This window comes from Euprymna scolopes, chromosome 32, assembly GCF_053919585.1.
Source record: "Euprymna scolopes isolate OS-2025 chromosome 32, ASM5391958v1, whole genome shotgun sequence".
NCBI classification, from domain to species: Eukaryota; Metazoa; Mollusca; class Cephalopoda; order Sepiida; family Sepiolidae; genus Euprymna; species Euprymna scolopes.
Genome location: NC_136513.1, coordinates 95357758 through 95371273, shown reverse-complemented (window position 1 = coordinate 95371273; position 13516 = coordinate 95357758). Strand labels below are relative to the sequence as shown.

Below are 13516 nucleotides of genomic sequence, written 5' to 3'. Positions count from 1 at the left end.
TGTGTAGATTCCATGAACAAAGCTTCTTTTTTAGAACTACACACCTGTGGAACTCTCTTCAGTTTTCCTGCTTTCCAACTGACTATAATATGGTCATCTTCAAGTCCAATGTAAACAAGTTCTTGATGAGCTGTTGTCCTTAAGTAATCCAGTTTACCGAATTTACACGTCTAATGATTACTATGATATTGTCCCTTTGACTACTGTACACTCTTTAACCCTTATCCTCGAGTGGCCTCTGGGCCTTGATAAGTGGTGATTCCTTTGTAAAAAATGAAAAATAAAAAAAAATTGGCTGGTCAGAAGTATAGTTTTATTTGTCAGCTTAAAATGCTGTTTAGGTCTCACTGGAAATTCAACAAATTATTTTTGTTTTTAATCTTTGTATTGTCTATCTTATGTGCAAACAATCATATTCTTTAATCTAAAATATCTTCATTTTTATTTTGCTGTGATATTTGTGATTATTTACAATTGTTTCATATTAAAACCTGGGCCAAACTAAATAAATTTTGTATTGTAGCGAAATGCGTTATTGCTTATAACATAAGGAAACAGCAAATGAAAATTTTCGCATCAGAAGCAAAGTTTGATGTGTTAACTTAAATGTTATTTGGGTCTGATTTTTAAAAAAAATCCAACAAGATACGCAATTTTATGTGTAAGCTGTTTTGAAGTAAGTCTAATTTCTCTTATTCTTTCTTTCAGTATTCCAGCTGGATGCCAACTCTTCGTCAGCAATTCAAACCAATCAGAGCGAAATTGATATCACAAGGATTTAAAGAAATCGTCGAAGTGGAAGAATTCTTCCGACCAAAACCTCCCAGTGATGGCAGGTTTGTGTAACGCTTCAATCTGTTTTCTATTATTTCGTCCATTTTTTTTTTTTTTTTTTCATGTGAGTCATTTATTTCTCATTGCTCAGCAGCACACACACACACACACACACATGCACATTGAAGGGTTTTAAAAAATTTCCCGTTTTATCTCGACCAAAGAAATTATGTTTTCAGTCAAGCTTGTCACTGTTTTAATGCATCTCATCAAAGGTACACATGGAAAGCATATGTACACAAAAAATGTTTGCATTTCTGAATATTTTTCGTGCATACTATTTTGATTCTTTGGACCACTGTTCTCATCAATTTGACAAGATACATCTGAAGAAGGTTGAACAGGTCACACTGACCAAAACATTAGAAGAACAGTAAAATCTATATATATATATATATATATATAAAAGCGAAAATGTGTGTTCGCTTTTTGTGTATGTCCGAGAAAGACTTTTTTCCAAGAAGCGATCGGTCGGCTTACTTCTTAAAACTTTTTATATCACGTCTAAATGATAATATCTACGAGTTAACAACGGGGGTCGCCTGTCTATTTAATTTGCCCGAGTTTGAAAAACTAAAATATTCCAAATTTTTTGATCGCCGCGTGTGGATTGGGCTTTTTCGTGTAATAAAAGCGAAACGAAGATAAAGACATTGTTCCCGGTGCGATCGCCGGGAACGTCCAAAAGCAATCAGCTGTGATCAATGCGGAGTTTCTCCTTATATCAGACAATTGCTATTCAATTTGGACAATCCCCTTTTTATAGGGAGCTGGTTTCACCCCCAACATCTTGGGGAAACAAAAAATAAAAATAAAAAAAGCTGCCCCGCAGTAAATAAAATACTGCCCCGTAGTGAAAGTTGATCTCATTAAGTCATTAAGTACAGGCACATGCCAATTCTTAATACTTAAATTCAAACATGTTTCCGTTACTATTTCTTGGTGGCCCAGTGGTTAACGTCGCACGTTTTTTTTTTTTTTCACACTTTAATTTCCAACTTCGCCTCAAGGCTTCGGGTTTGATCCTTCATGCTTACCTACCTAAACTTTATTTTTAATTTTAACCCCCCCCCCCTTCCCAACACAAACACCCGGGCAACGATTTTTTATTATTCTTTTGTTTTGATTTACCCAAAACCACACACACCTTCAAACACCCGGGCAACGCCGCTAGTTATAAATAGATACGAAATCTCATCTGATGGGTTTTTTTTTTATTTTATTTATTTTTTTTTAATGAATTTTAACCTAAAATTCAGCTGATGTAGATTTTCATTTTAAAATTTTCTGGCGTACACAAAAAAAAACTAAGTTGTGAGATAGATGGTTTGTTTTGGGGCGGGGGATCATAAACTTTATAAAATTGAATAAAAATGATAAGAGAAGGAAAACCATCGAATTTTGTTGGTTTTTACAAAATCAACAAAAAAGTTTTTTTTTAAGTGTTGCAGACATTTTTTTCAGTTAAGTGGATAAGTTTTTAAAAGGAAACAAACCCTGCTTTAAACAAATTCAAAAATTACAAATTGTTTTGCTTTTTTTTTTGTTCTTTTTATTAGAATTACCCCCTTGATGGTAGTACCTTGTTCGAGTTTAATGCATAATTACGCCATTTTCAAGGGTTGTAACCTTAATGCAGTCCCTTCTGTGGATATCCAATTCTAAAAAGAATCTGAGGGAACGTGTTGTATGTCAACTTTGTGTCATACGTAGAATATAATAATGCTCCTGTTGTGTATGTCTTTACTCTGATTTGTTCAGACTGAGAAAATGCTCTGCGATTTAGTTCTTTGATACTTAAAACAAAAAAGCACAAGACAAAACTAAAGACAGAGGAGCCTTAATCTTTGTTCTAAACCAGTGTGCGGCAAAGGCAGAAAGAGTTTGATAATTACTGTTTTATTGTTTGTTAGCAAGACATTTTCAAATGACATGTTTACACTTTGAGGCTTCCAGTTAAACTGACAACTTTTCTCTCTCACTTTCCCTTTAAACCATATGATGTTATGTCTGATTCAATTCAAAATTGCAAATTGCTTATGATGGTGGAGCGGTGTTCAAGTTTTGTTGAATCCATAGCAACACTTTTCCTTCTACCCTGCGCCGAAGTGGCACTCACCCTAAACAGATTAAATCAGCTTCCTTCAAAGTTGGAAGTTTAATGGGACTATCAAATTCATAAGCAGTCTCCAATCACATGTATATTCCTGTGAAGAGAGATGATGACGTTAGATTTTTGCAGTTCTTGCAGAGGGCAAGGGGTATCACTGTCCTTCTTTATACAGTGCCTGACATTCCTAAACGGTCACCCATCTGGTATTGATGAGGGTCAACGTTGTTTAATTTTGGTGATCTAATAAGAACTGACGTGTCAGCAGGATTAAGCTGTCTGATTCTATAAAGAATCAGGGGAAACATATTGCATCAACTTTTGTGTTGTACATAGAATATAATCATCTTAGTTTGTGTTGCTTCTCTGTGTTTTTTGTTAGACTAAAGAAGCATTGGCTGCAATTGGGATTTCTTTTTTTTTTTTTTTTTTTTTTTTTTTCATAAAAACAGAAACGGACTAAGACAAGGCGAAACTGTTGAAGACAAACAAGGTTTATTCGTTTTGTTTTATATTACTGATCTTCATGGGTGAGGGAAGTAGATAAGAAATTTTAAAATATGTTCGTACTTCTAGGCTTTCAATGGAACTGACAATTTCTCTCGCTCACTCTCCCTTTAAACCATATGACATTACGTCCAATTCTGTCAATTCCCAAATCCGAGTAAAATTGAATCCATTAAGTTGAACCAGACTGAATTCTCATTTTCTGTTATTTTGGACCGCATTTTAAACTAGCACGTCTAATTACCCTATAATTTAAATAAATAAATCTCCATAAAACGGAATCATTCCAGTCGGAAAGCCATGCTGTTTCACACAGCTTACATTTTTTTTATCTTTCACGTTCATTAATTCACTTGTCCGAATGACGCTTGTTTTACCTTTTCAGTTTAGAACGCCAATACGAAGATGATCCTTTGGTCGAATCCTTTGATATCTACATGCAGATTTTCTTGAGTCAAGCCTTGGAACCAGACTTCTTAAATGCAATTACAGCCAATGGCGGTAAGAAGACTGCATCACCTTTTTGACTGGTTCTTCTTTCTTTGTAGAGATTTTCTATCCTTTCAGATTCAGTTACAGTTATAGTGTAGTTGGCTAAAAGGCAAAAGAGAGAGGGACCAGATTGCATTTATATACATGCTGACTTTCAAGATTTGAAAGCATGAAGCAAGAACACGGGCAACCTCTAAAGGAGAGTGAGCCCGACAACAAAGGGCAGTAAGGTTGAGTTCCGTCGCAGCTCTTGCAGCCTGATTACTAATGCTTTTGGTGAACGTATGAAGCCGTCTTAGTTGTTTAATTTTTTTTCTCATAATCTTGTTCACCTCAAACAAGGCATAGTGCCACTTGGACATAAGAAGCTACCATCTGGAATTATGTCTACAGCGGCATTATGTGAGGAGATCAGTAAGATGTCTGTTCACATCACATTTAAACTTCTGCGTGTTAGTACAGTCAGGAAAGAAGGAAATGGAAAGAATCCTGAAGTCTAGCAGTCCAAGGGAAAAAGCGGTTATAGTCAGTTAACTTCCAGTATGGCTGCTACCAGAAGTGGTGACAAGGCAAATCAGTTCCTTCACTGTTATTGTTTTTCAATATTTTCTATTGTGAAGCGATTTATTGAAATAAAATATAAGAAAAGGACATTGAAAAATATACGATAAAAATTTAAAAAATATATAAAAAGATAAAAATAAGTCTTTATTTGAACTTTTAATAACAAAATTTAAAAAATAAGTTTTTATTTTAATTGAAATTTTATAGGAAATATGTTTATAAGAATAAAAGTTTTTTTTTGTTTTTTTTAAGTTTGTTTATTTGAATTTCTAGAATAAATATATATGTTAATGAAAGTATAAAAACATAATAAAGAAGGGTGTGCATGCACAGGGGAGATATAGGTGTGAGAGGGAAAAAAACCAAGGGAACTGCTTTGCCTTGTCACTGCTTCCGGTAATGCTATGCTAAAAGTTAAGAAGTACATTAGCTGACTATAACTGAAAAAGCTATTAGAATAGAAGGCTTTCCGGCATCTAGGGACCTCAGTAGTGAAGGGGTAGGATCTTGCTACTAGATATGTTTATTGGGGGTATGCACATCAAGGGGTAGGTACAATTGCAATGAGTCTGTCCAAGCACATAGCATTAAAGTACTTCTAAAACAGGCACAGTGATATATTTTGCAATGGAACAGAGGTTAGAGCTTAGGTGATGGAGCGGAACCTATTAGATTTGAGACTCTTTTTTTGGACCCGGTTTAAGAGGCAGATGCAGCAGCTCAGATGTGACAACTATAATGCTCCACGCATGATTGAATTGTGGCTTTGTAAATATACAGGATACGCTCAGGTGGAATAATGTTCTTGCATGGTAGAGGGAACTCACCTTCTTTGTAGCAGCCTTGGCAATGTCCTCACTGTATTTGATCCAATTCATGTTGCCTGTGTTCATGTTCCTTAAATAATAGTCTCAAAGGAAAACTTAAAAGCACTTATGGTAGTTTGAAGGGCCTACCACTTCTTTCAATTTTCATGAATAAGAAACAAAAAAGGGTGGTTCTCCAGAATTTCTCCTACATTAAAAAAACAAACATACAGAAAAGCTTTATGATGCACGTACCTGTAACTGAACAAAAATATCATATTCCAAAAATCACCTAACTTGATAAAGTAGTTTTATCTTTATAAAACAAATCAGTTTAAAATGATTTTAAGCGATTAATAAAAAATTATAGGCATTACAAGCTTGATCTTGCAAGTTTGAATTACTCTGGAATTATCTGCTCTTGTTTCTTCCAGAAGGTAATGCGAGAACTACTTGATCAATTTATGTAATTTTTGGAATATGACATTTTCATTCCATCACAGGTATATACATCATGCAGATTAAAAAATTTTTGTTTTTAATGTAGAAGAATTTCTGGACAAATAAAATAATTCTTGGAGAGGGTGGAACAATAAATGAACGTTTTAGGTAGTCGGGTTATGGTTGTGTATCTGCAGTTTTATTTATGTAAAGCGCTATTGAATTTTCAAAGACCTGAATATTGAATTTTATTTTGCTTTGGAAATTGATATTAGAATTGATCTGAGTTAAATGAAATATTTTTTTTTTAATATTCTTACATAATATATTTGTGTTTATATTAATGTGTGTGTGTGTGTGTGTGTGTGTGTATATAAATTTTTCATTAAAGATTCCTCTTTATTTATCTAACATAAAATATTTGGAAATGGCTGCCCTGGATGTGAGTGGCCAAATCAATCCTGGATCAAGTTCATATTCCATTGAATCTTGGCAAATGGACTTTAGCAAATTCACATCCCATCAAATCTGTGAAAATGTTTAATTATGCACTAATTCTATTGGGAAAGGTATGAACCTACATCTTCCCCCTCGGATAATATCATTATTTGTGTCCACCTTGTAATATAAAATGAATAGATATTGTATTTTGGCATTAAATTTCCCTAAAAATATGGGTTGATATGTCCAACCATATACAAGTTAGAAAAACATTTCATCCAAGGCATAAAAATTGTTAAACAAACTATTTTTACTATAGGTTTTAAAAATAAAGGTACAAGATTCAATTTGAAATTTATTTATCTTCAGAGTACACTTTTATAAATTTTACAAAGTAAGAAGTATGAAAATTTAATTTAAATTGAATCAAAAAATTACCTTAGATTTATTTTATGTAATGTACATTTTGTTGCAATTTAAAAACATCATCTTTCATCTAGCAATTAATGATATAGATATAAAATTTTCAATGATTTTTTTTTAAGTGCAAAAGAATGTACATTACATAAAATAAATCCAAGGTAATTTTTTTGATTCAATTTGAATTAAATTTTTATACCTTACTTTGTAAAATGTATAAAAATGTACTTTGAAGATAAATAAATTTCAAATTGAATCTTGTACCTTTATTTTTAAAGCCTATAGTAAAAACAGTTTGTTTAACAATTTTCATGCCTTATATTTTAAAACTCTCCTCCTCTCTATTTCAGTTTGTATTTCTCCTCACACCACAACTCATTTTTGTAACCCCTTCTTTATTACAGGTCTGAATATTCTCTCTGTTTCAGTTTGTATTTCTCCTCACACTACAACTCATTTTTGCACCCCCTCTTTGTAATACAGGTCTGAATAATGAGAAAATCTTAATTTTTTTTTTAACAAAAACTTTAAAATAACTTTTTTAGATTAAATTCTTTTTAACTTCTTTCAGAATAGAAAATCTTTAAAATGTAATAAGGAACATATTTCATATAGGTTTCATTAACAAATATTCAGTACATAGCGAGAAAAATAGAGATGAAAATTTCAAAAAGACTGTATAACTGGTTACGGTCAATAGTAGTCCTCGCCAGCGAAAGTCTTATTGTTATTCTATTATTTAAAACATTTTGTGTCCTGCTCTTTCGCGCGAGGACTAAGTTTTCCCCCCCCCCTTTGAAAATTAATTTTTTGTTTTTTCCTTTTTTCTTAAAGATCATTTTTATTTGAAGCCGTTGGAAACTGTTGATAAATTAATTAAGCAGAAAGTTGAAGAAATCGATTCAAAAGTTCAATGGAAAGCCAAATTTAAAGTAAGATTTTTAAAGAATAAAATTTGATGAGATTTTTCGTTTTTTGCTTCGTTTTTTTTTCTCTCAACTGAACTGATGGACATTGTCTGTTTCAGGAATGTTTGAAAATGAAGCCTGTTCTAAGAGAACTTGACCGGCCAAATCTGAAACAATTCTGTCAGGTAAATTTAGATTTCCTTTTATCCTCTTTTTTCTTGTTTTATCCTTTGGTAACCCAAGTTTTCCTTTTCAGTCTCGTTTGGGGGTTTTTGGAGTGATGGTTTTTGGCCATTGCTAAGTTCAAATCGAAATCATTGTGGTCATTTACACACTGGTTTACCTTTGACTGAACCAACTTGCATTCAGTTAATTGTTTACGTTAATATGTGTTGCTTTTCAGCAGTAAATGACCCAGAAAAAAAAAGGAGTTGGACTCTTATCAGAAAGACAAACATTCCTTTTTAAAACAATGATATAAATGTCCACTTCATTCTTTCCTCCCCTATTTGCTTTTCCCTTATACTCATTTCCTATCCTCTCTTTCTCTCTTCCTCCTTTCCCATATCTCCCCCCCTTCTTACCTCATCCCCCTTTCTCCACATGTTCTCCCTCTATCTTACCCTCCTTTTCATCCCTCTTGTTTATTTTCGTTTCCTTCCCTATATCTCACTCACCCCATCCCTCCCTTCTCGATTTCTCCCTATATCTTTTCATTTTCCCTCTCTCTATATGTTTTTCATCCCTCCTCTCCCACATCCCTTTCATCCCTCATTTCCCCACATCTTTCATCCCTCCTCTTCCCAATTCCTTTTCATCCCTCCTCTTCCCAATTCCTTTTCATCCCTCCTCTTCCCAATTCCTTTTCATCCCCCCTCTCCCCACATCCCTTTCATCCCTCCTCTCTCCACATCTCTTTCCACATATTTCTCTCACTCTCCCTTTTATTTACCTCCTCCCGACTCCAAACTCTCATAATTGTTCCTATTTACTTGCCTTCCCACGAGGGGAAAGTTAGACACAAGATTGCTTTTTAATGTGAAGAAAATCCAGCTCCTCAAAAAAGGGCACTCTGCATAGGAGCAAAAATAAAAATGCCTTCGTCATGAAGGATTTCTCCTCCACTGACCGAGGACAGAAAAGATGAAGTGTAGTATCAGAACAGATACTACACTGTGATCTTGATGCAATTTTTCTTAACATTCAAATTCCTTCAGAATCTTGATTCATTAAAATCAACACCACCCACGTTAACTTGCTGAACTGTTTTCAATTCATGAAATGTTATTGTGTTTCAAGCTGTTATATTCAGATGCAGGTTTTTTATGCAGATGCCCAAACTATACAATGGTCTTGTCAAATTAGGTTTCATTTTTCCTTAATTTTTCTCAACAAACATCCATAAATCAAGGGAGATAATTCACGAGTAAAATAAATTGTGGTGAAATATAGTCAAAGCTGATACAAACGCTCCCTTTTCTTTGACTACTAATGGTTTAGACATAGGTGCTATTCCTTTCTCAGGATGTTAAGTATTTCAGCAAGGGAGCATCAACCAAGGATTGAACCCTGTCTTTTGGGTCGATTAACAATCACACTATAACCATTATGCTAAATGGACTCGTTAATATTTGAAATCACCTTACAAACTTTTGAACTGGAAATCGACAACACAAAAATATCAGTTTTAATTCTTAAAACATTTTTTGACAGTTGATATGAAAATGCATTTGTGAAACATGTCAGTTAAAAATCGAATGACAGCAAAACTTTATCTAGTACTTACTTGGTACTGAAAAATAGTTACATACACCAAAAATTACCAAAAATGAGCAATTATTTTTAAGAAAATAAATAATATATGAGTAGTTGTCAAACATTGCCATTAGTACCGATTTAAGAGATTGTCTTCCCATTTTGCAGAAATTTAAGATGACCAGATATGTTGTCACGCCATCAAAAAAATTGCTTTGTCTTTACGTGAATTTTATTTTTTATTAAATTCCTAATTATTTAATTTCTGTAACTTTCCATGTATGCTAATATTTTTCAATGATAAATTTTTGCTGCCATTTCATTTTTTTAATTGCCATGTTTCCCTGCCGCTTTTTCATCTATAATAATGATATTTCTCACGCTTTAAGAATTGTTTTTAAATTCTGTAATCATTATTTTTGTTTTTTATTTTCATTGTTTTTTATTTTCACTGTTATTTTATTTCAATCGTTTTATTTATTGTAGGCATGTGAAAATGCGAATCAACCTGCCATCAAGTCCATCCATTTATATGGTCAACCTTACGACCTTTGCAACCTTGGTGATCAAATAGGGGATCCAACAGAGAACGCAGCTGTTGCACAGGTGAATATGCTTGTATGCTATTCCATTTTCCAAGAAAAAATATTATTTGCTATTAAATTATAAATTGTCAATTTGTGAAAAAGCAATCGTTTTTTTGTATCATTTACTTCCGTTCCTCTTTGTTTTATTTCGATCTGTATGGGCTTTCGTAGATTCATTTTTTTATATTCTTATGAAGAACGTCTTTTGACTAATAGCATTGAATAATTCCTGTTAGTAAAGCATCTACAGCAAGTACTCGTCTGATTACCGCCATCATGAAGAACTTTCCATTCTTCCCCTCTGTGTACCTAAAAAAACTTTCATGAGCTTAGGTTCTTTCCAAGAATTTCTATCTGTTGAATACAATACCACAGGACTGTTTCACTGCTAACTACAACATAATTGTCTTCGACTTTAATGTCAAATACTTATTGAGCCATCCTCTTTAGTACTTCTGACCACTTTACATATCCTTTAATAATATTGTTCATCATTCAATTGTTAATCTCATTAAATCTTATCCTCGAATTGTTTTTTGCCATTGATAAGTGATGACTCATTAGTACTTAAAAAAGAATTTTAAGAACTCTCCTTGAAGTAATTCTGTGAGACAAAAAAATTCAAATATCAAAAAACAGTTAAACATTAACAAATCCATCAACAATATAAGTTGCAAAATTTTGTTCTTAAGCATGTAGTGAAGCTCTCTCGAGTATGGACATAAGTCAGTATTATTGATCTTCTTCGAGTCTTGAGAAACAATGGATAGCCTCCAAAAGAGTGTCTACGGGATTAGTAGATAAATGTAAAGTGAGGACTTGTACCACAACTAAAGTCTATCTATATATAAAAGTGAAATTGTGTGTGTCTGTGTGTACATTTCCCTACCAAACTACCGTCGGTTTACAGACTCAAGATTTAACATAAGGGGTATTGAGATTTGAGAAAATCTTTTTAATCAGTTTTCAGCCAGAAATTTAGCTGTCAAGGAGTCAAAGTTCAATGATTTGACCTTTGAAAATTCTACCAAACTTTTCCACCAATTTTGGGTCTAAACACTTGAACTTTTACATGTAGGTTACTTGGACATGGGTGAAGCTTTTTAATTTGATTTGAGCCCAAAACGAATGTTTTGGGGTCAAAGTTTTAAAAAATTTGACCTGATGAACAAATTACTCGGCCAATTTTTGGTCTAAACATTTGAAATTTTACATAAAGTGTATTCGGACATTAGGGCAAGCTTTTAATCAGTTTTTGGCCAAAAATTTGGCTGCGAAGAGGTCAAAGTTCAAAAGATTTCACTTTTGCAGTCTAACAAACTATTCAACTAATTTTGGGTCTAAACACTTGAAATTTTAAATGTAGGTTACCTCGACATGAGTCAAACTTTTTAATATACACTAGCATTTCAGCCCGGCGTTGCCCGGGTGTTTGGAGATGTATGCTGAGCAAAAAAAAAAAAAAAGAGTAATTTTTTTTTTAATTTGACCCCTATTATGACCCCTTAAAATTTATAGTTTGGGGCTCAAATCACTTTATTAAATTAGATCCAGGTTCAAGGAACCTATATCTAAAATTTCAAGTGTCTAGACCCAAAATTGTCCGAGGAGTTTGGTAGAGTTCTTAAAGGTCAAATCGTTGAAATTTGACCCCTTAACAGCCAAATTTCTGGTTGACACCCATCACATCGATTTTCCCAAATCTCAGTACCCGGTATTTCAAATTTCGAGTCTATAGACTAAAAATTGACAGAGTTATTGCGTAGGGAAATGTACACAGACAGGCAGACAGACAGACACGTTCACTTTTATAGATATATAGATATATGCACATAAAGTTATGAACAGTGCATAGGGCGCGAGCAAAGCCAGGATAAACTGCTAGTTATAAATAAAATAATAGAATATATCAAAAAATGAATCATATTATTTGAATTCTTCAAACTATTGTTCTCATTTTGAGTGTTATTTTAGCAACGTTTCTATCTATGTAACCTACACACTTCATTAAGTGAATTTTGTTGAACTCAAAAATCTGCAGGCAATTTCGAACAGAACCTTTATCTAATCCACTGTGTTAGCATGCTCTCATTCCATCAACCATGTTTGGGTAGAACTCCTAAGCAGTTTGCAATTGTATTTTAAGGCTAACTTGTACTAAGGATTTATCCATACATCTATAGAATAGTGTAAAGAAAGGACTTGTCCTGTCTTGATAGAGTTCAAAATAAACTTTGTAGCCTCGTAAGAGATGTCCTTTTCTCTTTGCTGCGACCTCTATCTCACAGAAGAGATGTTGTGAGTTTGTCTCTGCTTTATCCTTATTTTCATGGAAAGTGTTCGACTGAGCTTCAATCTATGGTATCCCCTCGCTAAACTTTCACAAGAAACACTCGTCTAGCTGAAAACATTATCAATAATTCCCCTCACTCTTTATCTGTGCCTAAACCTAAATGTAGATTCCATGAACAAAGCTTTCTTAAAACTGCACGCCTGTGTAATTGTCTCCCGTTTTCCTGCTTTCCAGCTGATTACAATATGGTTGTCTTCAAGTCTAACGTAAACATGTTCTTGATGAGCCGTTCCACTTGTTAGTAAATTTACCGAATTTCCATTACTAACGATTACTGTATTGTTCAATTGACTACTGTACACTCTTAACCCTTATCTTTGAATGGTCTCTGGGCCTTGATAAGTGGTTATGCTTATGTAAAAAAAAGAAAAAAAAAAACTTACAACCGAAAACCAAGTACTTTATCCATTACGCTATAGGTTCTTTCAGACAGTTCTATGATATGACTTGTATTCTTTTTTTTTTTTTTTTTTTTTTTTTTTTTAATTACATTTTCACCCCAAACAAGGCAAATTGCCACTTTGGTGTAGGGGGCTACTATCAGGGGCAACAACTACTGGGGTACTATGTAGGGATTTGGGCAGCAAGGTGTCGGTTCACGTTACACTTGAACTTCTGCACGTCAGTACTGTTGGGGAAGCAGGGACCTGGAATGGAATTCCAGAGTCTAGCGGTTCTGGGGAAGAAACTATTGGAGTAAAAAGATCTTTTACATCTAGGGATCTCTACAGTGTGGGGGTGGGATTTAGCAGCCTGTCGGGTTTGTCGAGGGTGCACACGTCGTGGGGGCACAAGTGATTGCAGTTCGTCAGAGCATTCACCACTAAAATACTTGTAGAAAAGGCAGAGGGATGCAACATTTCGTCGATGGGACAGAGGCTGAAGCTTAGATGCCAGTTCAGGGCCTATCAGGTTTGCGACTCTCTTTTGAACCTTGTCTTCTGGATGTTAGGTTTAGAATAGTGAAGCAAGGATTTGTTGCTTTAACACATCTAGAGTCTAAATTAATGGAATAATAGAATATATTGAAAAAAATAAAGAAATGATAAAATATGTTGTAAAAAAAAAAAAAAAAAAAAAAAAATTAATAGAATATATTACGAAAAAGAGATAGTTAATCCAAACCCTAACTTCCAATGTGGATGATCCATGAGGTGGTTCTATGAAAAATCGTTGTCATAAGGAGATGGTACGAGGTGTTAATACCCTGGAGGTAGTAGACTTTTTCTGCTACTTAGGAGATATGCTGAGTGTGGGTTGTGGTTGTGGACCAAGTAGTCACAAACGTGAAAGCAGCT

The 13516-nt window shown here is 33.9% G+C and overlaps 1 protein-coding gene across 4 annotated transcripts in view; it reads left to right on the top strand.

The window, feature by feature from the left end:
- Positions 1-13516, top strand: part of LOC145256510 (uncharacterized) — a 223732-nt gene that overhangs the window by 203770 nt on the left and 6446 nt on the right. For all 4 annotated transcript variants that reach the window (XM_080115484.1, XM_080115482.1, XM_080115485.1 and 1 more), the window contains 5 exons: positions 709-836; positions 3837-3952; positions 7450-7547; positions 7643-7708; positions 9765-9884. In XM_080115484.1, coding sequence (XP_079971610.1) covers positions 709-836; positions 3837-3952; positions 7450-7547; positions 7643-7708; positions 9765-9884 — 528 coding nt within the window. The remainder of the gene's footprint in view (positions 1-708; positions 837-3836; positions 3953-7449; positions 7548-7642; positions 7709-9764; positions 9885-13516) is intronic.